The 23253-nt window shown below is 36.5% G+C and overlaps 2 protein-coding genes and 1 long non-coding RNA gene across 5 annotated transcripts; 2 read left to right on the top strand and 1 right to left on the bottom strand.

The window, feature by feature from the left end:
- Window positions 1-994: 994 nt before the first annotated feature.
- On the bottom strand, window positions 995-2046 carry LOC149922422 (uncharacterized). 2 transcript variants are annotated; one of them, XR_016477202.1, is made up of 4 exons: window positions 1937-2046; window positions 1532-1756; window positions 1341-1465; window positions 995-1279 (listed from the first exon to the last, which is right to left on the bottom strand). It is a non-coding gene; the product is annotated as an uncharacterized LOC149922422 (long non-coding RNA). The 2 variants fall into 2 exon arrangements; XR_016477201.1 differs by having other exon boundaries at window positions 1941-2031.
- A 57-nt stretch (window positions 2047-2103) lies between these two features.
- Window positions 2104-6151, top strand: LOC149922421 (zinc finger protein 532-like). 2 transcript variants are annotated; one of them, XM_090162986.1, is made up of 2 exons: window positions 2104-2230; window positions 2900-6150. In XM_090162986.1, the coding sequence occupies exon 2, from the start codon at window positions 2912-2914 to the stop codon at window positions 5837-5839; it is 2928 nt and encodes a 975-aa protein (XP_090019112.1). In that variant the 5' UTR covers window positions 2104-2230; window positions 2900-2911; the 3' UTR covers window positions 5840-6150. The 2 variants fall into 2 exon arrangements, with proteins under 2 accessions (XP_090019112.1, XP_090019113.1); XM_090162987.1 differs by lacking the exon at window positions 2104-2230 and adding an exon at window positions 2351-2526 and having other exon boundaries at window positions 2900-6151.
- A 4090-nt stretch (window positions 6152-10241) lies between these two features.
- LOC149922420 (uncharacterized) lies at window positions 10242-23228 on the top strand. Its single transcript, XM_090162294.1, has 8 exons — window positions 10242-10299; window positions 13013-13114; window positions 13184-13401; window positions 15561-15844; window positions 17895-17955; window positions 18025-18180; window positions 22770-22891; window positions 23225-23228. The coding sequence occupies exons 2-8, from the start codon at window positions 13021-13023 to the stop codon at window positions 23226-23228; spliced, it is 939 nt and encodes a 312-aa protein (XP_090018420.1). The 5' UTR covers window positions 10242-10299; window positions 13013-13020.
- The last annotated feature ends 25 nt before the right edge of the window (window positions 23229-23253 follow it).

Below are 23253 nucleotides of genomic sequence, written 5' to 3'. Positions count from 1 at the left end.
AATTGTCAGGACCTGCAAGTTACTGTTTATATAGTACTTGTTGAAATAATGGAATGTTTTCACCTGTAAACAGAACGTCGTGTTTTTAAGCCTTAATATGTCAAAAAAAGCTACCTGGTTAAAACGGGACACTTGTTGCATAGCGTACAGGTGAAAACTTTTCATTAATTCAGCAAGTACTATACAAACAGTATCTTGCATGTCCTTTCTCTGGGAAATATTACTTCTTGGCGATTTCCTTGAAAATGTTTTATTGAAGTGCCTATTGTTTAGTACGCATATTCTCTAATAACAATGTTGAACATTGAACGAGTTGACATTGGAAATAACTACGGAGTACGATGATAAATGTCCATGACGTTATTATTATAAATCCGAGATTATAAGATTTAAATTAAATTTTTACCTTTAAAAATTCTTCTCTCCCGCCATTTCTTTGAAATTTTATGGGGTAAAATAGTTATAAATAAGTTTGGTTATGATTTATTTTTATTATAGGTTATTTCCTGGGACGGAAGCAATTATATTCATGACTGGAAAGGTGTCGTCATCTATCGGTAATATATTTTAAAATTAAATCTACTTTCAAATTAAATTTACCGATATTAAGATTATTGTTTTTATTAATATTGTTAGACTTCCCCTTTCCATTATTTAGTATTCAAATTAATTAACATTAGAAAATATTGCAGATATTTTATTAAAAAAAACTTTCACCATTTTTTTTATTAATATTCTGATCATTTAAAGGTGGGTAATTTTAAATTAATTAGCTTTAACATGTAGAAATTTATATCTTGAGCATAGCGGTCAAAAAACGTAAATCAAGAAACTCCCACTTTTAGGCTGGAAAATCCTTTCAAACAATTGTGAAAATTTATATAAATTGAAGAACAAACAACTAACTATTATAATCATTCAACCCAAAATTCTTGGTAAAAATCAATATAAAAATTAGGAATACAATTTTAATTTTTTTATTTTTACCTCCTTGATTAATTTTTCATTCTTAATAAAAAAAATCTGTACATAAAATAAATGGGAATTCTGGAAACCATAAAAAATTTACATAAAAATTTATATTTCATTTTTTTAAGCCAAAACTAACTCTATTAAACAAGATATATATATATTATTTTTTCTATTTGACATAAAACGTTTTCTTTACGTATCGCAGTGTAATACTGATTTGGTGCCACTGTAATTCATCTGCATTATTACATTTGTCTACACTTTTTCAAACCTCCACAGTTTAAAATATGCCAAATATTTTATTAATCTATAAAAGAGAACAATATTAATATTTTTAACAAATACATCATTAATAAGTATTTGATTACCAGATAAATCAAGTCATTTCTCCAAATTTGTTTAAAAAGTCAGGTATATGTAGTTATATCGATTATTTAAACATACACGTTTCATGGTGGCTTCATCGTGAAGTCCCACATCATGACATTTATCCCTTTTTTATATATTAATGATATTAAAACACAATAAGAGTGTGGGTGACTTACAAAAGCTATCACACCTAAAGTATTCTGTAGTCCAGTTGATTGCGGAGGAAATTTCCAGTCTTTCCTTTGAATAGGACAGGTTTACTTGTATCGATGTAATTTTTCCAAAAATTCAAATGGCTTGGGCAAAACTGGTCCGATTATATAATGAAAACTGGTGCTTCGGGAAGCGGCGTTACCCAATTGATAGCAAATGACCATTGAGTCGGTTGAAAAAAGCTTTTTTCGTAATCCACTGACTGTGTAAGAATAAACAGATTTTTCACCAATTCCAGACAAAGCCAATGCATTTTTATAGTTAGTCTTATGATAAATAAGTGTCAATTCTAGATTTGGGTTCATTAAGGGTGAATGGTGTGTTTTTAAGTTTAGTTGAGGTAGTTTGACTCAAATTATAGATAATCCAAATTGAAAGATACCAACCATTTTAATCCGTAATTGGAAATTTTAAACAACTTCCTAAAATTTATGCAAATTAAACATCCGCCGCAAAGAGTTCTGGGAAAGGCCGATTTGTCACGTGATCTTGTCGAGCCCTTTCATTTCTTGGTGCCCTTTATGTTGGGCGAAAAAAACACATCTAATTGCCGGATTAGTTAGAGCATTATCCGGTTATGTAAAAGCCCGATCGAAAACGTTTTAATAAAAATAGGAATACCGATTTCCTAAGGTCGAATTAAGAATTCACGTAGGAAAGGGAGAAAATGTCAAATGTAAGTATAACAGGATGGCCCAGTTTATAGATCACTTTCTGAAAGCGTCAGGTTCTCAATGGCTGCGTTTTACTTGTAAAAAAAACCCCTCCAAATAGTCACCATTCCCTGCTTCCATACGCATAGCACTGAAAATCGCGTACACCCATATTTTTCCTTTGTTTGACCCCTCTTTATCTCTAATTGCCGATTTAAAATAAAGTTATCTTAATGTTAAATTTTCACCCTGGTTTCGTTTTAAAATGGGCGTACTTTGCAGCTTTGTCTGCCTGCTGTAAAAATACTTTCAAGACAAGGTACATAAAACTAATTTCTGCAAACGTCAATGTTTTATAGAAAGGGGAATCTTTAGCGGGGGGAGCGAAAAACGCCGCTCGTAGACATATCTGCGTGTGCTTATAGACGGGGGCCGTCTATAAAATTTCACTTATTTCCTTGTAAACAAATGATTAATTGGGGAAAATGTGACCGAACTCAGATATTTATCGTTTAATTGTACGTTATATTATATAAGTTCGATATCGACCCGCGTTTATACGCTTTAAAGGCTGCTATTTTTTTAAATATTTTCAAAATCAAGCCACTATAAAGGGGTCCTTACTAAATATTTTACCCACCAAGGGTTGGAATATATACCAACATTTGGATTTTATTTTCTGATATTTCTAGATGATTTGAAACATGGCCAGTATGCCCGTGCTTTTTCATTGTAACTCATCGATCACTAACCATACTGAGCTGGAAAACGAAGGAAAAGAAGTTCTTTCCAAACCACCGACTTTATTGATGCAAACAACAAGCCCCCAATCGCCCAAGAAATTAGAACTAACGGTCAATATTCAAAATGAAAATGGAGCAAATCAACAAGACGCCAGTAAAACGTCAATCTTGGTGGAGAAAGAAGAGTTATCTTTAGAATCCCTGAACCAGTTGAACAACAATGCTTTGCCTCCATTCAGAGCTTCACTCAATATATCCCCGTGGTTAAAAGTTGTTATACCACCTGGAGGATTTAAATGTGCAGACTGTGGAGATACGTTTTTACTGGAAAGCAGTTTGAAACATCATCTGGAAAGACGTTCCGTTTATATACAGTTTTCTTGCGAAATATGCCTAGTTTCTTTGGTTTTTTACAATCGGTGTTCCCTGTTGGCTCACGTGCGAAATCATAAGAGTAAAGGAGAAAAAGCGGATATTTCCAAAGCAGCTATTACGCCTCTAACTAAAGAACTTTTAATTGGAAACATAACAAGTCCCGTTGTACAACCAGGTTCGAACGGAGCTTCCACCTGCAGTATTTTACTTAGTCATTTAAGCAGGGAAACAGCCAATGAGTCAAGCTCTCTAGGAGCTCCGGGCTTTCCAAAAGCGTGCAAATACAGATGTCAGGAATGTTTCCAAATGTTTGAATCGCTGGATTTGAGGGAAGAACATTTTGGCACTAAAATGAGCACTCCTGCAAATTCATCTCAGTGTTCAAAATGTCCCATGGTTTGTCCCTCCAAATGCAGTTTACAAGCTCATCAAAGAATTCACGTTAGGATTCATCCGTACGTTTGTCCCGAATGTGGAGAGCAAAATATGGGAAGCTGGGAGAAATTTATGAATCACTTGTATAATAAATGCTATCACTTCACTCGTCACGTCTCTTACAACTGTTTCATTTGCGAGTCCACCCACATGTCATCTTTCAACCTACAAAATCACATCCTTAAATCTCACACCAATGTTTATTTCAAGTGCCTGGCCTGTCCAATGGCTTTCAAGAGCCCCTCGTCATTCGATCAACATAAGAAATCGGCCCATAAACTAGTGGAAGCTCATTGCAAGACGATATTTAAGTGTCCGCTATGTGACACAGTTTTTCATAGTCGGGAACAACTTTTAGAACACTTAACCATTCATATAAGGGAGCAACTAGGGCACACTAAATATATTTTCAAATGTTCCGATTGTTTGTCAGTATTTAACTCAAAGCTCCTTTTAATAGCCCATACGGAAATAGCCCATCCAAAACCAATATTTAATAAAAATGAAAGCTCGAGAATAAAATCTTCTCCAATAGTATCTATTTCCAACCCTACAACTCAAACACCCCTATTGGTACCCAAAACTGAAGAGGGAATCGTACCTAGTATCAACAATGATGAGCCTATAAATTGCCTTATTTGCAACCGCATATTTCAAAACAAAAGGAGTTATAGTGTTCATTATAAGCACATTCACGCTAATGAGGGGGAAGTGTCATTGACCTGTAATACCTGTGGTATGACCTTTAAGGACAAAAAACTATATTCTTCACATGAACAAGAACATGTGGAAGCTAAGGGACGCTATCTATGCCTCATTTGTATTAATAATAAAATTAGAAGCGAAGAAGAACTTGAAGGGCATATGAAAATTCATGCCAATAGCTATCATTATCCAAGAGAATGTGTTGCGTGTGATGATCTTCTTGGAAATGGGGAAGTGGCATTGAATCACTTTGTAAGAATCCATTCAACAGCTTTGTTTATAACACACCAATGTAAAACTTGTGGCAAGAAATATGAAGACAAAAATCTTTTAGCCTCGCACGAGGAAGAGCATATTGACGCAATGGCTAAATACCTGTGTCATCTATGTTCGAATAACAAAATTAAAGATGATGCTGAATTGAAATTACATATGGAAATTCATGTACCCCAGTATAAAACTTTTTACCCCATTAATTGTTCGAAATGTCACGTAATTTTGGAGAATCAAGACTTGGCGTACAGTCATTTCATTGAAAATCATGTTGAAACATTATCCCTCTTACCTTTACTCGAAAATGGTATTAAAACGGAGCCAGAAATAGTAGGGGAAAATGAAGATGATGAAATGGCGCCCAAAAAACGAACTTACACCTGCCACGTTTGTGGAAAAACTCTACCAAAAAAATCTCATTTAAGACGGCATTTGAACAGAATGCACCGAACTATAGAAGCTAATAAAAAACCTATTATTACATCCACATCCATCCCTGTTCCTGAAATTGAATCGGAGGAAACTAATTTACCTCCGATTAAAATCCGTATTCCACTTCAGCTGGTAAAACCAGAAGAAGAATCCACCACAACTACTAACGACTATTCAGAAACCCAAAGAGACTCCAATAGCAGTTCACCAACAACCCCCCAAATTCTCAATAGAAATTTTGGTCTCTCCCCAGTTAAAAAGCTAAGACTGTACAATCAAGAAGCTTCGTCAGACTATGTTTGTGCCAAATGCGACTTTACGTGTGTAAAAGTTGGTGATTTTAAGGAGCATATTATGCTTCACAAAAAAGATACTTCTTCTCTTCAGTGTCCGGAATGTGGTACCTGCTTTGTGGTTGAAACTTCATTGCGTAAACATTTGGTTGTTTCCCATCGTATTCCAAATGTAGAGGATTATTTAAACGAAGCTAAAGCTAATGCTCAAGGTTTGACCAAAGACATCATTTGTAATTCCAAGACTAATACGTGGCAGTGTAGAGTTTGCTGTAAAAGTTTCGATAATGAGTCTAATTTAAAATTTCATATAAGATCTCACGGCATGGCATTCATTAGATCACGACCTAAACCCACTTCAATTTCCCCTTCATGAAATATATTGTAATCAACACTGATTTTAAACTTTCCATATAGTTTCGTTACGCATCTAAATTATTATTTATTAAGAAAACACATTAAATGCGTGGATTTTATTCTTTATGAAATGGTTTTTGACATTTGAATTTTTAAAAAATACTGATAATTTTTTACAATTTGGTATCATGGTTTGCAGTGTTTTTAAGGTAAAAGTCTAAGTAGTATTTTTCTTCAGTAAATGATTTGTAAAAATACACAGGCTCCTCTTAACAACTTTAGAGTCATTAATTAATTTGTATTAATATATCACAAGGATACCATGAATATGGTTACTTAATTTTAATACCATAATTAAAATTATTAAACTGGTTCCCAAATTTTAAGGGAAAATACTTTTGGCAGTATTACAAATATTGTGTATAAAGTAGAAATGAATTCAAAATAAAATTGCTGCAGAAATATTGGAAAATTTTATGCGTCTCTGATTTTCTTAACACAAGCGGTAATTTTTTCAGGCCTATAGCGGAAATGAAATTTAAAATTTTCAAGAATGAACAAAAATTTATAGATAATGATTCTGCATGGTAAACAAACTTATTTTTTAATTTGGCTTATTTTTAATGCAGTAGTCTATAAACTGTTTGTTCTAATTTCGGTTCATTATATTGAAAAAGGTTTGTGTATAAGATAAATTTCTATTGTGTTCTTCGGAATGTGGGCTTATCGTGTAATAGCGCTACTACGTGTTTTAGGAGGTAATTAATTGTTCTATTATCAAATACTATGTCTGTCAATCTATCGAGTATCGATTCTATAGGCCATTCAATAAAACATCTTCAAGGAAATCGCCAAGAATCAATATTTCTGAAAGCCAGGACCGGAAAGTAACCGTTTATTTGGTGCTTGTTGAAATAATGGAAACTTTTCAGTTTTCACCAGTAAACAGAACGTCGTGTTTTTGCTAAGCTTTAATACGTCAAAAAAGCTACCTTGTTAAGGAAAAACTTGTTTGCATACCGTACAGGTGAAACGTTTTCATTATTTGAAGAAACACCAAGTACCTTGCAGGTCCTGGCTCTGGAATTTATTACTTCTTGTCGAATTCCTTGAACATGCTTTATTAAAGGGCCCTATTGCCTTGAAATCTTTGGAGGGCGTCAAAATTCTAAGAAGGAATTCTTTTCTTGGGAAGAGTTCTTCATAAGAATTGTTCTACCCGTGAGAACTCGCTAAAAAGCATCAAATTTAATGTAACAAGATTCTTCTAAAGATGGCGGCTTACGAGAATGCCACGAACGCTATAAACTAAGCCATTGACAATAAATATTATTTTTAAAAGATTCCACGACCATATATGAAGTAAGAAAACAATTTATTTATAATTTATAACGGAGTATTTCATCGGAAATTAACTTAACATTCGGTTTTCTCTGAAATTCATTTTCGTACACAAAAATATCATACTGTTTATTTTCTTCAGCATCAAGTAAACTGATTAGAATATTAGCTGCCATTTTTATTTATAAATTATAAAATCCCCCTTTTATGACCAAGTGAGAATGTTCTACTCTTCTCAAGAGAACTCGTGAGAAGATATTACGTCACTTCCTGTGAGAGGGACCGTCAAAATTTTGAGAAGTGAGAATCCTTCCTTATCAAGAGCGCATAGAAGTAACTATTAAATGCAGGTACCATCAAGTAATACCATAAGTGGCATAATTACCCTAAGTGTGTCAGTAAGATAAATTTTACAATGATACCTTGTTTAACGGAAATGACGTAAATGACGTCACTTTATTCGGGGACGAAATTGGCGGGAACATTACAAAAACCACATAGGGTACTAGATCGGAATTCGCGAGTCCTACGTTTCTTTTGTCCGTGTAGAACCAGCTCTCTTTGATGAATTTCTATGGGAAAGGCTCTTATTGGCACACTTAGGGTAATTATGCCACTTATGATAATACTAATCAAACTCGTAGAATTAACCGGAAGTTCCGGAACCATGTAATGCCTACGTTTTCAGTCTTGGCAATTAAATTGAGTAATTTATTATTATTTTATTATTGATATTGTTATTATTTTTATAATAATAAATTATAATACTTCAGTCAATGAATGCAAAAAAAAAATATTCCCATTTTTGAATGTTCGATCAGATCGGGGGAAAATATCCAACTTTTGCATTTTTCAGATAGCGCTACAGGCAGATTTCTACGGCGTTTCTATTCTGAGAAGTATAAGATCATGGGCAAACTACTAGCTAAGAGTGTGTGTTTGTGGCTTCAAGATGCCAGCATTTGAACAATGTTGAGATAATTAAAGTACCACAGAATCATTTGAAAAATTCGGGCAGCATTTCATATAGATCACCCCCCCCCCCCCCCCTTTCGTAACTAGTGATAGCAAATTCGGCTTGGCGAAGTACATGTAGCACCAATGTGTATTTTAATAGCTACCTCGGTCCCGAATCACAAATCACAATAACACACTTAAAATCAAAATAAACTAAAGAAACAAAAAGGTATAAATTAAAATCGAGTCATACTGGATATGCAACATTGAAAGGTGAATTAGAATTCACCGCATGAAACATGCTAAAATGTTTTCTACGTGATGGCACCACTTTATAGGCCCAAGTCATCTAGCGACTTAAAATGCCTTAAAAATGTGGCCGGGCTACAATGCATAGGAGGGTGGTGGCAAGCCCTGCGAGCCAACAGCTCCCTACACTAACTATTACCGTTAACCTCGACAAGTTTTTATGGAAGGGGAAACCGAAGAACTCGAGGGAAAACCCCTTAAACCAGTGGGGAGAGAACTTGCAAACTCAACGCGGAAGGAGTAACTCCGAGTTTTCACCCAGTGCCCCAAGTTGGGATCGAACCCGGCTCCTCTTGCTGCGAGGCGAAAGTGCTAACCACTCCGCCACCCCACTTGTTTATTAATCTGTTAACCTATTTTTTTGAAATTTTCATTAGTAGCTTCATCGAAAAAATATACTAAAAAAAAACATTTTCAAAACCAACTTTCATACCTCAAAGGCAGAAAAGAATTGGTTCTACATACCTTTACTTCATATCTGGCGCAAGATATATTTGTTTTTAATTGGAAATTTTTTCTCCTAGACGCGCCTACCTTTTTGGGTATGACGTCAATTCTACGTCACTTCACATTAATAACTATGACGACTAACTGGCGCACTTACGGAACGTAATTATTGGCCTATGATTATAAATATGGGTATTTTTAATTTAAGTCGTTGGCAGTTTCTTCTCGGAACGTGTCAATTATTTTAGAAATATTCTGTTATTTTTCCAAGATATATATTTTGAATATATATGCATGTTTAAAGTAGATTTTCTTTTGGTCCTGTGTAGCTAAATTGAGTTCGTTTTCTTAAAGCTTCAGCTTGACTGTTTTTATTTTGAATTATAAATGAGATTTGTAATGGTCGAATTTCGTTCCAAGTATTAGTTAATATTTTTTATCATTGACTTTGAGGGCTCGAACATTCAGAAAAACCCCATACACTCACCAAAAAATCAACAGAAAATAAATTAAAAAAACCACAACAATATTCGGAAATGATTTTGTATTTAAAAAAACTGGATTTTTAAAAAATCGGCCAAAAAATCGACAAAATAAAAAATATATAAACAAGACCATGGATTTAAAACTCCACAAAGTTTAAAAAAAAATAAAAATCCAGTTGAAAATCCTCAATATCCAAGAGAAAAATACAAAATACAATCGAATTTTTAAAAAATGAAGGTAAAAATATAAACCTCAATATAATGGAAAAAATCTACAAATCTATGAAATCCAAGAGTAAAATCCACAAATCCTTCAAAAAATATAAATCCATTGTATTTTTTAAAATTAGAGTTGAGTTTTTGACCCGCAAAACCAAGTAAAGACCTAAGACCCACTTCATTTGTAAATAGTTTAAATACCATGCATTTTATTCTGAATGTCCGGCCCCTCGTTGACTTACAAAACTCCATCGTGTTTAAACACTTTCTCCGGAAACATTTGTTCCCCGCCTTTTCCAAAAGTCTAAGCTGCCCGCCTAAATTTTGAAATGTTTTAAGGTACTGCAAATTTTTTCAGAGAATAATTAAAGCGTCGAAATATGTAATGTGAAAAATCAAATACCGTGTTAGCAGATCGTTAAAATGTAAAGTAATTCGACTCATATTCGACCGAAAAAAATGTTCGTCAAGCGGACTCCCATTGTTTGACCATAGCGGGATTTCGTCACCTCCCAACTTTGCGTCGCGCCTGTTGAGATTTGTCGATAACGTAATGACCATTTGCAGCGGTCCACTCTTCAAAGGGATGTGCCGCTAGTCGGAGGCGAGACCAAATCCTGCCCTAAATATGCAGTTCACTGATGTACTTTTACAATGGGGATAACGTCTATACTTCTAATAGTCATCTCTATTTTCTACTTAATTGTATTTCAATTAACAGGTATGATTTTAAACTTTACACTTTAAAAATTATAATTTTAGCTAATTTATTAATTCGACGAAACGTTTCAATATATTTTAAGTAAATTATATAATTAATATGGAGATGAATTTATAACTACGATAAATGTGTTCTTTATTAAATAAATTGCCCGTTAACTTTTATCTCTTACAATACAAATGTAAAGTTGTTTTTCCTGAGAAATTTAGACAAGATGGCGGCCGTGTGTCTAAGCCAGGACGTGATGGATGACAGGGGATTTACTAAAAGTTATCTATAGTGATAATGACATCGCCTGAATATTTCCTATAAATATTTCAATAATTGTTTTAAAGAGTTTTATTAAATTTGTTTAAATTTCGATGCTAGGGCATTAATCCGTAGATGTGTGTAGGGGAATATCTAGAAGTACCCAAGAATCGTGTAGAACGCGAATTCCGTGACTTCCTCTACTGATTAATATTTAAGAGCGTCCATTATCGTATTAAAAGAAAGTATAGCGAACGTGTAAGTTATTCTCTGTAGCAAAAAACCTCCAACCTTGAAGACGCCAAAACGGCAATAACCATTAAGTAGTAAAACCAACTTCCATTTCGTTTAACTTAATTAATAGCCTTTATGTTTCCAAAATCCAAAATTCGTTATTCCGCCTAATAATTTAACGTAGTTAGCCGTACCAAAGAATCGATAAATGGTAACGATGTGCCGTTGTATCAAATCTAAAATTCAAGCAAGTTGAAATCAGGGTTGGCTGGTTTAAATCATGGTTTAAACCAAGTGATTTAAAAAAAAACCAATGTTTTTTTTAATAATTTGTTTTTTTTAATTAACTAAAAATTATTCCAAAATGTTTGTTTATTTTCTAACCGAAATGATTACATTTCTAAAACATTTACAAGGTGACCACATTTCCTAAATTTTCAATACCTTCCTATAAATTCCTTATGATTTCTCATGTAGTATATAACCCGAAAACATTCCATCGTCGGGTACCCATCTTCATACTATATTTCACTTTATTTTATCTACTGTTTTTCGATAAGAATCCTATTACTTTTGATTATGGTTTTTCCTATATTTTCCTTTAATTCGCCTGAAAATTTCCTATTTTTTCTATAACATTTTCGAGGCATTTTCCGGGTACAAAGAAAATAAAACAAATTTCTTCAAAGAGATTATGCAGGGTTAAATCTAGGTATATTTTTTATTACTCATATTAATTTTTTTTTTATATGTACGCACGGTTAAACAAAAACGAAAAATTGATTAAAAGTAAAATAAAGCAGTATTTTACAAAAACCTGATTTTGGGTTTTTATTAAATAAAAAAGTTTTTTTTCCAACCTTGGTTGAAATGTACCTCCATAAACATTAGGCAAAACATACTAAGAGCTTGCAAAAAGTAAAATAATATGTAAAAGCTTGCTTTAATGGCTTAAGTGGATCATACAGGGGCGTAGGAACCAGGTGGGGGGGGGGGCAAGGGGGGCAATGCCCCTCCCTAGAATTTTACTGGGAGGGGCAACTAATGTTATTGCCCCCTCCAACTTTTTGGTCAGTCGAAATCCTCGCAAGGCTCAAATTATCATTTTAAAAGCGTATAAAGCTTATAGAACCTCAAATGTGTTTAAATTTCAGTCTTTTCCCGCCAATGTATATAGTAGAAAAATGTACCAATGCTTTCGGAGAAGCTACAGTCCATTAAAAATTCAAAACCATTCTCCAGACCCCTTTTGGTTTCACTTTGCCCCCTCCAACTTCTAGAACGTTCCTACGCCCCTGGGATCATAGTTATTATAACCATTATCGAAGTTATAAACTGATTAACCCTTTATATTACAAGGGAAGAGAAATATCTTTTCATAGTGGTAATGCCATTAGAATCCGATTTTTAAATATCCAAAGTATTACCAGACGTTAGTTTCTCTTACAATTGTTAGTTAGTGATCTAAATACATGTAAATTTTTAGCTCTTATCTCAATCCACCCCATCATTGGTTCCGTAATACTTATGTCTTCCGACGCGATTGAAACACACGCGAGTATTTGTTCCGCCTAAGAGGAATAAGTTAGTCCATAGTGCCCACGGTACATAGTCGTTTTTCCCAAGAATAAATAAAAGCATTAAAGGGGAACGGTCAAGCTTTAACCAGTTAGATAGCCCTATAGCCCATTAAAAACTAAAATTTATGGCGAAAACCGCATCAAAAAATATTGAGTGGTTAATTTTTAATAAAATAAAGAAATTTCGGGAAATCGAAAAGCGCGCGTCCGCCGCGACACCTGGTGAGAAGTCGGTGAGACAGAAAAACAACGAAAAGCGCGCGCTGCTGAAGACGCGAAATTTTTTTTTTGGCACGCGCTGCGCGTTCCAGTTATAAGAGCCCTAAGCCTAAATTGCGCGATTTTAAAAGTTAGGATAGTTCGCTAATCGCTCATACGGAGTTAGGGGCGCTGGCGGAAGCCACTAAGATGGCGGCGAAAATTCAAACCCAAACACCTGGCGTTATTTTTCGTTTCAACTTTTTGGGCCAAAAGCTATTTTTTTCAAGACAAAAAAAAGGTACGTGTTAGTATATTGAACGTCTTGTTAATCTTTTGATACGGAAATAAGGCCATATTTGGAAAAGCTTGGCCGTTCCCCTTTAAAAATATAAATATTCATCCCCGGTCAGTTCTAAAACGTTGCTTGATTTTGTTTGCAATAATTTCAGGAACAATTATGTCTGTCGAAGATTATCATAATTTTACAACGTCCTTAATAGAAACGGCATTATTGGACGAAAATGTTGTGTTAGTTTTTAACAAATCGAATGGTAAGCCTGGTTCAATTGAGATGTTTACAGACAAAATTAATGATTCGTTTTTATAAAACGTATACCCAGAAATCTCCGTCATGAATGTCCACGAGCATATGACGTATTTCTCTAATCGGGACAACCCAAAATCCCTGATGTTATTCGGGTTGGACTGCGACACGCCAGCGGACTTCCAAGATAGCTTCCAAGAGACGGCTAATACTCTGACCAATTTCTTTGTTGATCATAACACTATTGTTTACGTTTTGTTAATTGGTCTAAAAGGCGACGAAATATTCGAACAGGTAGAAAGTGGTTACGATTTTAAAGAGCCACACTGGCGTTTGTCAAACATTTTTTAACGCGTCATCGTGATGCCAGCCGGAAAGTGGGGCAAAACTGGGTTGGCCTGAGGACGCCTGACGACACCAGCTTTTGTGTCTTTGACGTCATCACGCGCGATTAAGGACGGGTGGCTATCCCCTTTTTTGGTCATCATTAGGTGTTTTTTTTTCGCCTGTTCTGGGTTTTTTTTTGATCAGGTTAAAAAGTGTAACCACATGATGTTTTTTTACTTCCATTCTGTCTTGCCGAAAAAAACGAGTTGGAGTAAGAAGGGAGTAGTTAAAGGTTAAAGGTTATTTACAATAAGCTTTCCTCATGTGAAGAGGTCTCGTTGAAGCAGACGACAAAGCTAGATTACTCCCTCTACACCTCCTTTCGAGGAGGAGTCAAAAGTATAACCTTAGAGCTCTGGAACAAGCGAGCAAAATTCGGGACAGGGTAAATCTTACCCCGAGAACAGGCGAATAAAACGTTTTAGCGAGGGACTGATCACTCCGCGTAATCGGTGTACAGAGCCGTACCTTTGACTGTACTAATGGGATTACGCGTAATCTTTGAAGTCCCTGCCTCTGGCAGTGCTAATCTAAGCGTAATCCGGTGTACAGACTTTCTAAGAGTGGTTAGCCCCTCGCGTTTGAGGGTAAAAATTTAACACTTTTTGTCCTCGGACAAGCGGAAAGAAACTACCTACTGTGTCGCTTTAAAATGGTTTCACAAAATGACTCTTTACTTTCCCTTCATGACAAGACTTAATTAATACCTGATTGTTTGGTTTAGATTAACGCCACGTCATTTCGTAAGATGATAAAATGGATTTATTTTGGTAATAAACAAGATTTAAATAATTACCAGCATATAGCTTGCGATTTTATCTATTTTTCGGTAGGTCAATTTTCACGAGGGTTGATCACTGTCAAGGAGAGTACCCGAGGTGTTTATTGCCGATTTTGTTCAAAGTCGGGCGTAATGTAGACCTATATGAGATATGAAATTTCCCAAAAGGAGACGTTGCACTACCCATTCGATTTGCCATGGCAACCGAAAATATTTTTGACCACTTAAAACAAAATAATCTCCATTTAAAAAAGCATGGGATTTTCTCGGTTTTACCTACGAAATTTTTTTAAATTTGAAAATCATGAAATAGGTAATTTGGACCACATTTAGGTAAATTTCATCAAGTTTGGGTATTTTCGAACATTTTTGGGCTAAAATTGTAACAATTTTTGAGTAAAATAAGGAAACAATCTTATTTTTGTTTTAAGTGGTCCAAAACATTTTCGGTTGCTATGACAAATCGAATGAGTAGTGCAACGTCTCCTTTTTTGAAATTGCATACCTTATATAAGTCTACATTACGTCCGACTTTGAACAAAATCGGTAATAAACACCTCGGGTACTCTCCTTGTGAGTCATAGGGGTACACTAGTCTGCGTACTTCACGTAATCTTACGGTGCGAATTATTTCCGTAATCTTTTTAGCACTCCGCTTAATAGGTGTACACGCTACCCTAAAGCGTACGTAATCCAGGCGTAATCTACATATTTCGTGTAATCTTACGCTGCGTACTCTTCCTCTAAGCTCGGCGTACTTCGCGTAATCGGTGTACAGGCAAACTCTAAAGCCACGTTCACACTAGTGCCTAAAACCCAGTTTAGGTCGGTTTGAATGCCAGTTTTGACCACCGACGATAATTCTTGGTTCACACGTGCGAAATCTATTCAGCCCGGTTCGCCATTTCAAATTATGACTAGAATTTTGAAAATACTAAAATGTATCCCAAAACAATTAGTTAATCATGTTTACTATACATACAGTAATATTATTGGACATTATTTAGAATTTTATTCCCATTATTTTGGAAAATATTAGCTATTTGACTTCCCCGCCTTGTCGTTTTGAAAGCGATTCTAAGCGAACCGACTTGGACGAGTTGCTTCCCGAACCAACACGAAGCGATTTCTCACGTTGGTTTTAAAAACCAGTTATCTAAAACGAAGCGAATTTAGGGGTAAGTGTGAACGTAGCTTATATGATCATCCCTCGAATTTCCCTCTGCTCAGGACCAAAATGAATTTTGTTAACTGCACTAATTTGCCGTTTTTATATTAAAATCAGAACACCCAATATCTCTCGATAAGCTCGTCCGCGATTGGTCATTGCTTGGACAAAAGGCATGAATTCAACATGGAAGCTTTGCCGAATATTTCATTGACACATTTCTTAAGATACGAACTCAAATTTCACGGGATGGAACTCAAAGTCGGAACGTTCGTCATTAAACCGTACTTGGAGTTCTCCAACTCTTCCTGCGGAAATTTGAATAGTTCCGCGGATGTTAATAGCGCCCGTGGCATCTTTTGGAAAGTATTGAGAACCATGGCCAGGTTTCTCGATTTTAAGTACGTAACAGTATGAATTTATGGATTTCTACCATAAATTTCAATACTCTTTCTAAACTGTGGGTCAAGGGCTGCATTCAGTAACGGTCAACGGAGGGGAAATTGAGTATTAACCGTTGATCTCAGTTTACAATCGTGACGTAGTCTAGGCTTCTAAAAGGCTTCGCGAAAAATTGACAGAATTTCTAGCTAATCCGTCTGCCATTTCTACAGCTTATCGGCATACATGGCTTGGTTACGTCACGATTGCGTTTATCAACATATTAACTGGCTCTTCCAGTCGTTTACTTCGTTTGCAAACAACGTGCCGTTTATCGTTACTGAACGCAGCCAAGAATTAGCGCTAGCTTTAGTACCGTAACCAGGATTTGATTTCAGGGGGGGGGGGGGTGGCACGCAAAGGAAACAAATAAAAAACAATTGTACATACAACCATACGTTTCAGGGGAGGGGCGGCCCGAGCATCCCCCCCCCCTACCTGGTTACGGCCCTGGCTAGCTTTATACGAGTTTTAAAGTGGCTGGAAAGTGGGGTTTTGAAATCGTCTAGTGACGTGGTATCTCCAAACATATCCGGACCCTGCTTTATTTTCTTTTTTCCCCGCTTGAGGAATTTGGCTCTGACGGAGATGTTTTGAAAATAGTGAGGAGCGACCCGAGAGAGACTAGTGACAGGTATTCATAGCGAACTAAGATATTCGGGCCTTCGTGGACGTGGTTTTGGTTCTAGTATTTTAATATTTATTTAATTATAATGAACGAGTTTAATTCAAATAAAAAACGAAAAACGTGATGATACGAAAATATCTCTTGTTAGTGAATTTGATAAGTGGGAAAAGACAAAAGAACTGTGGTTGAATACCAAGGTTTATCAAAATGCCTATTTAATTTCGGTCGGTGGCGGCGTTTGACAACAAACACTCAGCTGCGGCGCCCCCGCGATTTTTTTAAAAATTCTCGGCGACATTGATTTTTTTAGGCGGCGGCGGCGTGAAGATGAAAAAATTATCCCCCCCCCCCTTTGAAAAAAAAAAAAAATTCAAAATATTTTTGAAAGAAAAAAAAAAGTTACGTAGGAAAACTCAAACAATTTCGGCGGCAGGTACAAAATTTATCGGCGGCGGCGTCAGCGGCACGCTGAATAGTAAATGACTCGGTGGTGGCGGCTCGGCGCCAGAGAAAATATCGACGACGGCAGCGTTGTATCGGCGGCGCTAGGATCTAGTTTTAACCCAATGAGGAGGGACGCGAAAGTGGCGAAAACGTAGTCTGAAAAACACTTTGCGCGTCCGAAACGTTGGCTAGCCATCGATGAAAATAACTTGTAATTCTTAGAATAATACCTGTAGAAGTACGAAATTTATGAATTATCATTAACAACGGTGTGTAATATTAATATATTCACTTATTTTTGTTCAATAAAAAAGATGCGTATTAAAATTTTACGAAATAAAATTAATCTCTAAGCCTTGACAGTAAAATTTATTAAGTTTCAAAAATAGAAACCCCACCTAGGTCTTATCAAGTAGTCACTAGCAGTGTTGGAAATAAGCTTTTTAAAAGTAATGGTCAATGTGACCACTATACCCCCTACTTAAAAATAAATTAACTGGTCATGACCACCCTTTTCTGCCCCCCTCTCCCCCCCCCCTTTATTTTACCTTTGAAAGTGAATGGTTAATCGCGATTAGGAACTATAATGAGTTTTATTTATCACAAACCAAAGAGCTTTGATATTTATCACATTTCATTGGCTGCGAGAAACTGAGAGCGCAACGCTTTTATTATTTTCTCTTTTCGGTATAGAAGTATATTTTTAATTGAAAATAAACTTGCCATTATGACCAGTGAACTGAAACCCCCAGATTCTATTTAATTTACTGGTCATAGCCCAAAATAAACTGGTCTTTGACCGACGCCACCGCCTTATTTCCTACCCTGGTCACTAGTCGGATTGCCTAATGTATTTCGATATTCATGGTAGAAATTAATACATTCGAATGTAATATAGGGTCGTTATTAATTTATTAATTTGACGGGGTTTAACTCAGATTCCAATTAGTATGCGTCGAGAAGAAATTTGACGGGGCAGTTCAGTCCATCGTTAAGGGAGTACGTTTCTCAGCCTTGTGGTCCACAATTAAAAATGTTCATATAAACGTTGCTCTTTTTCATGTACAGAAGGCTAATTTCATCTCCCCATTAGTACCGACTGTTAAAAGGATGGATTCTATCGATTTCTCTTTTCCCGTATACTTCGATACTTTCAATTTCTTGACGAAAAAGCCTGGCGAAGTTTCACGGGCGTTTGCCGTTGTTCGACCATACAGGATAGAGGTAAGGTCGCCAACCACCTGCATCAGAAGCGTATAATATATCTTTTACGAGACACGTATCCATCTGGAACATAAAACCTAGGAGCAACAAACACAAATTTCATTGGACGAGCCTTTAAGCCTAGTTCCCACTTAGCGAAAAAAACAATTTTCGAGCTGAAAATTGACGCTCGCGAATAAAATTTGCGATTTTTTTCAAATTCGCGCTAAAGTTGCGTCTCCGCGGTATCTAGCGAATTTTCTATCTTTTGACGTCCACACCTTGGCGATAAAAAGCTTCAGCCAATCATAAAACGCGTTCCCTCGATCTATTCCGCTCCCGTCTGTCACTTATTAAGCCTAGGTCTTTAGAAAAGCTGCTCAGCCAACTTGACCAAGATACTGAAGTAAAGGTAATTATCTCACGAATAGAATCGTTTATTTATTGAAATTATCAACAGGAACATCCATTTGGTTCATTTTGAACTGATGTTTTATGTTAGGCCTAAAACATTACTAAAAACCCGCACGAGTTGTTTTCAGCGTTTTTAAATTTTCGCGCTAAAGTGAGAACCGCTTCCCCAGCGACCGAAAAACAGCATCTTTTTTCGTTGTGCCAAAATTTTATTCGTCTCGAAAATTCGCCGAGTGGGAACTAGCCTTTACGCTGAACGTTTTACGGAAAGGGGGAAGACAATTTCCGAATTTTCCCCTTCCGACGGCAGCAGGCGCTAAATCGTCTAACCAATGAAAAATGTGTGGGGTAGTGTGTTTGTTGCTCGTAGGTCGCGAGAGACATCGAAAAAAAGTGTATGTTTTATGGAAGGATTGGAAGCTGAAATGTCCCTGTATTGATTAGTACGAGTATGTTTCTAGCGAAAAACATTAGTAGTATAGGGAGCTACTTAAAGTTTTGAAAATAGTCCAAGCCAATCCCAATCTGGTCAAACAAAAGCCGTACAAATGAAATAGACGCGTCAACTTACGGTCCAAAAGAAAGGTTCAGTCAGGGTAAAAAATCCGCAGATTGAAAATCCGTTGTCCACGTTCTGGCTCCTAGATAAAACTGACACCAGCTTAGCAGGATCGAAGTAATTTTTAATGAACTGTGGCCAATTTTTCAGCGGATTTAATTCGTGATTTTTCAAGCCCTATTATAGAACTTCAAACGATTCTGCGGCCATAACTTGAGCTTTATTCGGGGTTCCTAAACTTGAGCTTTATTCGGGGTTCCTAAACTTGAGCTTTATTCGGGGTTCCTAAACTTGAGCTTTATTCGGGGTTCCTAAACTTGAGCTTTATTCGGGGTTCCTAAACTTGAGCTTTATTCGGGGTTCCTAAACTTGAGCTTTATTCGGGGTTCCTAAACTTGAGCTTTATTCGGGGTTCCTAAACTTGAGCTTTATTCGGGGTTCCTAAACTTGAGCTTTATTCGGGGTTCCTAAACTTGAGCTTTATTCGGGGTTCCTAAACTTGAGCTTTATTCGGGGTTCCTAAACTTGAGCTTTATTCGGGGTTCCTAAACTTGAGCTTTATTCGGGGTTCCTAAACTTGAGCTTTATTCGGGGTTCCTAAACTTGAGCTTTATTCGGGGTTCCTAAACTTGAGCTTTATTCGGGGTTCCTAAACTTGAGCTTTATTTAGGGGTCCCTGAATATTATCGAGCCTTGTCTCAAACTCCTCTTAACGATGTAAAATGTAGAAATTACACTGCGTAATGACAAAAGCAACATAAGACCCAAAAGTGTGTCAAATCTACCTTAGCATCCTTTAAAATATTTTCTGAGAGCTAGTCTCACGATATACTACATAGCCTACTAGTTGGAATAGTACTAACCAGGGGCAGATTAATTCCTTTTGCTGCCCTAAGTACTTGAATCATTTTTATGAACCCCAGGCCCCTGTGGAATAATGAAAACAATAATAAACAGTAAAATTAATTTTTAATTTTGGAAATGACTAAATTATACTCGGAACTTTAGAAAACCGTATACCCGCAGAAATTTGTCATAACAAACTTCTAGTTCAACTTAATCCAAATCTTGCATTGAAGTACAGCCATCTGAACAAATGGAATGGATCCTGACTGAGATCACAACTCAGCTGAAACCGCCATAGATAAGAGAAAAAATTAGAAAAACTGACGTTGTGGAGACTGGTTGCACTCGTGAGCCCTGCACACTAGAGACGAGTTGGGCCGACTATTTTTTAGTAGGCCCGGCCCGCAAAGAAATAAAATTAATTTTGCCCGATCCGACCCGACCCGAAAAAAATCAAAATAAATTTTATCCGGCACGATCCAACCCCAAAAAAAAACGAAATAAAATTTATCCGACCCGAATAAACCCGGCCCGACCGGACTGAAATAATTGAACAAGTAAATGCTTACAATGTTGCCAATGCTGATGCCACCGCTAAATTTTTCAAAACTTTCCAAGGTCATTCAACAGAAAATAATTCTCCATCTGTAGCCCATTATAAATTTTAAAATAGGATTTAAGCCAATTCGAGTGAACTAACAATCGGCGTACGCATTTTTGTGATGTTTGAATAAGTACCAATTCAATATTAATAATTTACCCCCCCTTTGAATTTAATTCTTCAAAGTAAGAAAGCTCGTGTTGGTTTTAATAAAAATTTTGAGGACAGGCCGCTTGAAACCCATTTGCTGTCCCTCGCACAGTTAAGGTCCTTAACTTAAGGATAGAAATGAAAATGATACAGCAATCCATAGGTGATATCGTTGCCTCATCAAAGCGTTTTCAATTTTGGGCGTTAGATGTTCCTCAAACCATTACCAATAGAATGTAAAATGGAGAATTAATTACCATTTTCAAGGTAAACAAAAAATTTCCAAAAATGTAATTAAAGCAAATTTTTGTTAGAAAAATAATTATCTTCAATTTTAAATTAACTTTCGCATTTAAATATTTTTGAAACATTTGTGGAATACAACAAATCGTTTATTTTAATAGATGAATTTTATGGGTAGTTTTCGTACCTGTAATTGTCAAAAATCCCGGTGGTTGCATGGAAACAGTCGAATATCGGAAGTAAAACTAAAATAAGCAATCTCCGAGCTACTATGTGCGACGAATCAGACGTTCTTGACAGTAAATTACACCAAATGTAGAGACTTTTACCTCTCCATGGTTTTCTCAACGAAAACTTTTATCGGGAAGGTCAGCGCTGGCCGAAAATTCCTGCCCGACCCGATTTAAAATAGGCACAACCCGACCCGGTCCCGATTTCTTTCAACGAAAAAAAGCCCGGCCCAACCCGACCCGCGGGCAGGCCGGAAACAGGTTCGGGTCGGTCGGGTCGGTCCTAAAAATGGCACCAGCGAAAACGAGCGACGGGATACGAAGGTAGAAAACACCGTGATTACTCTCCACTGCTCGAATTTCAGACTCGAAGACCGTGTTGGCAATGTTTGAGAGTAATTCAATAATTTCTTAAATTTTTACAAGGTAAGTTTGGGAATTGTGTTAAATAGAACCTTTTTTGTTGCCCCAATTCTCTTGTTGCCCTAAGCAATTGCTTATCTCGTTTAAGGGTTAATCCAGCCCTGGTACTATAGCGACTATATATTTAGTCTATGGTCTGGCTTGATTTTCTCTGTTCGATTTACTCGCCCTTAACATATGTTCTAAAATACCTCACTCAGCGACGATGAAGTGTAGAAAATTTCTAATTTTGATGACGTATTTTTAACCCTCTTTTTACTCTCGTGACAAGTTCTTATTAGACAATATACCGTGCTGACACACTTTTGGGTCTTATGTCACTTTTGGTAATGATATTTACCAGAAAACTATATATTTATACACTTTTGGTTCTACATCGAAACCTAGATAGGTAGCGGCTAAAGCAGACGCTATTAGTTTTTCCTCATCGTTGTTCGTCAATTTGACTTTATAAATAACGATACTGGCATTTTTATATAATTTTTAAATGGTTTGCTTATATTTTGTAAGATTATTTTAAAAAAAACGTTCTTATGACTTTTTAATTTCCCTGTAGGAGACACTAGATCATAGACGCTGTCTCGGAGGATCTAGCGCCGTTACGCCACCTAAACTTGTTTCGGTCGCGAACAGTGGCGTAACTAGCATGGGTGACACCCGGGGTGGATATCATGGTGTGCTACTTACTAGTCTCTAGTTTGTGTAAGTTGTTATTTTTTTCACGGTCGGGTGTCAACCCCAAATCACGCCATAACGGGTGGCACCCGGGGCGGGTCACCCCCACCACCCCCCTAGCTACGCCACTGGTCGCGAATTTTCCAAGTTAATATCATTAATTTTCATTCTGTGGTGTGGCTTCTTAGCGACGGCCGCAAGCCCATAAATTTAAAAAATTCGTTATATTCGACGTATTTTAAGCCCCACCCTTTTCCCAAGTCGCTTTTGTATCACGGTGAAAATGTATCCTTAAACATTTCAAGTCTATACATGTATGGTTTTCCGGTATTTACTGAAATATAAGTGGGAGCCAGCCAAGGTACGTGTTTCAAGAAAATAACGTTAGCGAATAGGAAGATGCTTACTTCACGCTAAGAGACAAATATACTTCTGGTAACATTAACTTTTGAATTTTCTCGGCACTTAGGTCTGGTTGTCCATTGTTCTAAGTGTGTTCATTACCGCCTTCTTCATCTCGAGATTGACAATGGACTTCCGCATTGAAAACAACGACTTACGATTAAAACTGACATATCTTCAAGCTTTGTGGTATCTATTCGGATCCCTAACCAATCAAGGCACGTTAGCCGATTTAAAGGGGAACGGTCAAGCTTTAACCAGTTAGATAGCCCTATAGCCCATTAAAAACTAAAATTTATGGCGAAAACCGCATCAAAAAATATTGAGTGGTTAATTTTTAATAAAATAAAGAAATTTCGGGAAATCGAAAAGCGCGCGTCCGCCGCGACACCTGGTGAGAAGTCGGTGAGACAGAAAAACAACGTAAAAGCGCGCGCTGCTGAAGACGCGAAAAATATGTTTCGCACGCGCGGTGCGTTCCAGTTATAAGAGACCTAAGCCTAAATTGCGCGATTTTAAAAGTTAGGATAGTTCGCAAATCGCTCATACGG

The sequence above is a fragment of the Leiobunum rupestre genome, chromosome 11, assembly GCF_980474605.1.
Source record: "Leiobunum rupestre chromosome 11, qqLeiRupe1.1.hap1, whole genome shotgun sequence".
Classification (NCBI taxonomy): Eukaryota; Metazoa; Arthropoda; class Arachnida; order Opiliones; family Sclerosomatidae; genus Leiobunum; species Leiobunum rupestre.
Note: the sequence above shows the minus strand (reverse complement) of the source record. Positions and strands in the feature narration are given on the sequence as shown.

Coding starts and splice junctions, on each gene's coding strand:
- LOC149922420 (XM_090162294.1), top strand. CDS start 13,021: ATGTCTGTCGAAGATTATCATAATTTTACAACGTCCTTAATAGAAACG. Junction 13,115..13,183: donor AGTTTTTAACAAATCGAATG/GTAAGCCTGGTT, acceptor ACGTATACCCAG/AAATCTCCGTCATGAATGTC. Junction 18,181..22,769: donor TTCGACCATACAGGATAGAG/GTAAGGTCGCCA, acceptor CTCGGCACTTAG/GTCTGGTTGTCCATTGTTCT.
- LOC149922421 (XM_090162987.1), top strand. CDS start 2,912: ATGGCCAGTATGCCCGTGCTTTTTCATTGTAACTCATCGATCACTAAC.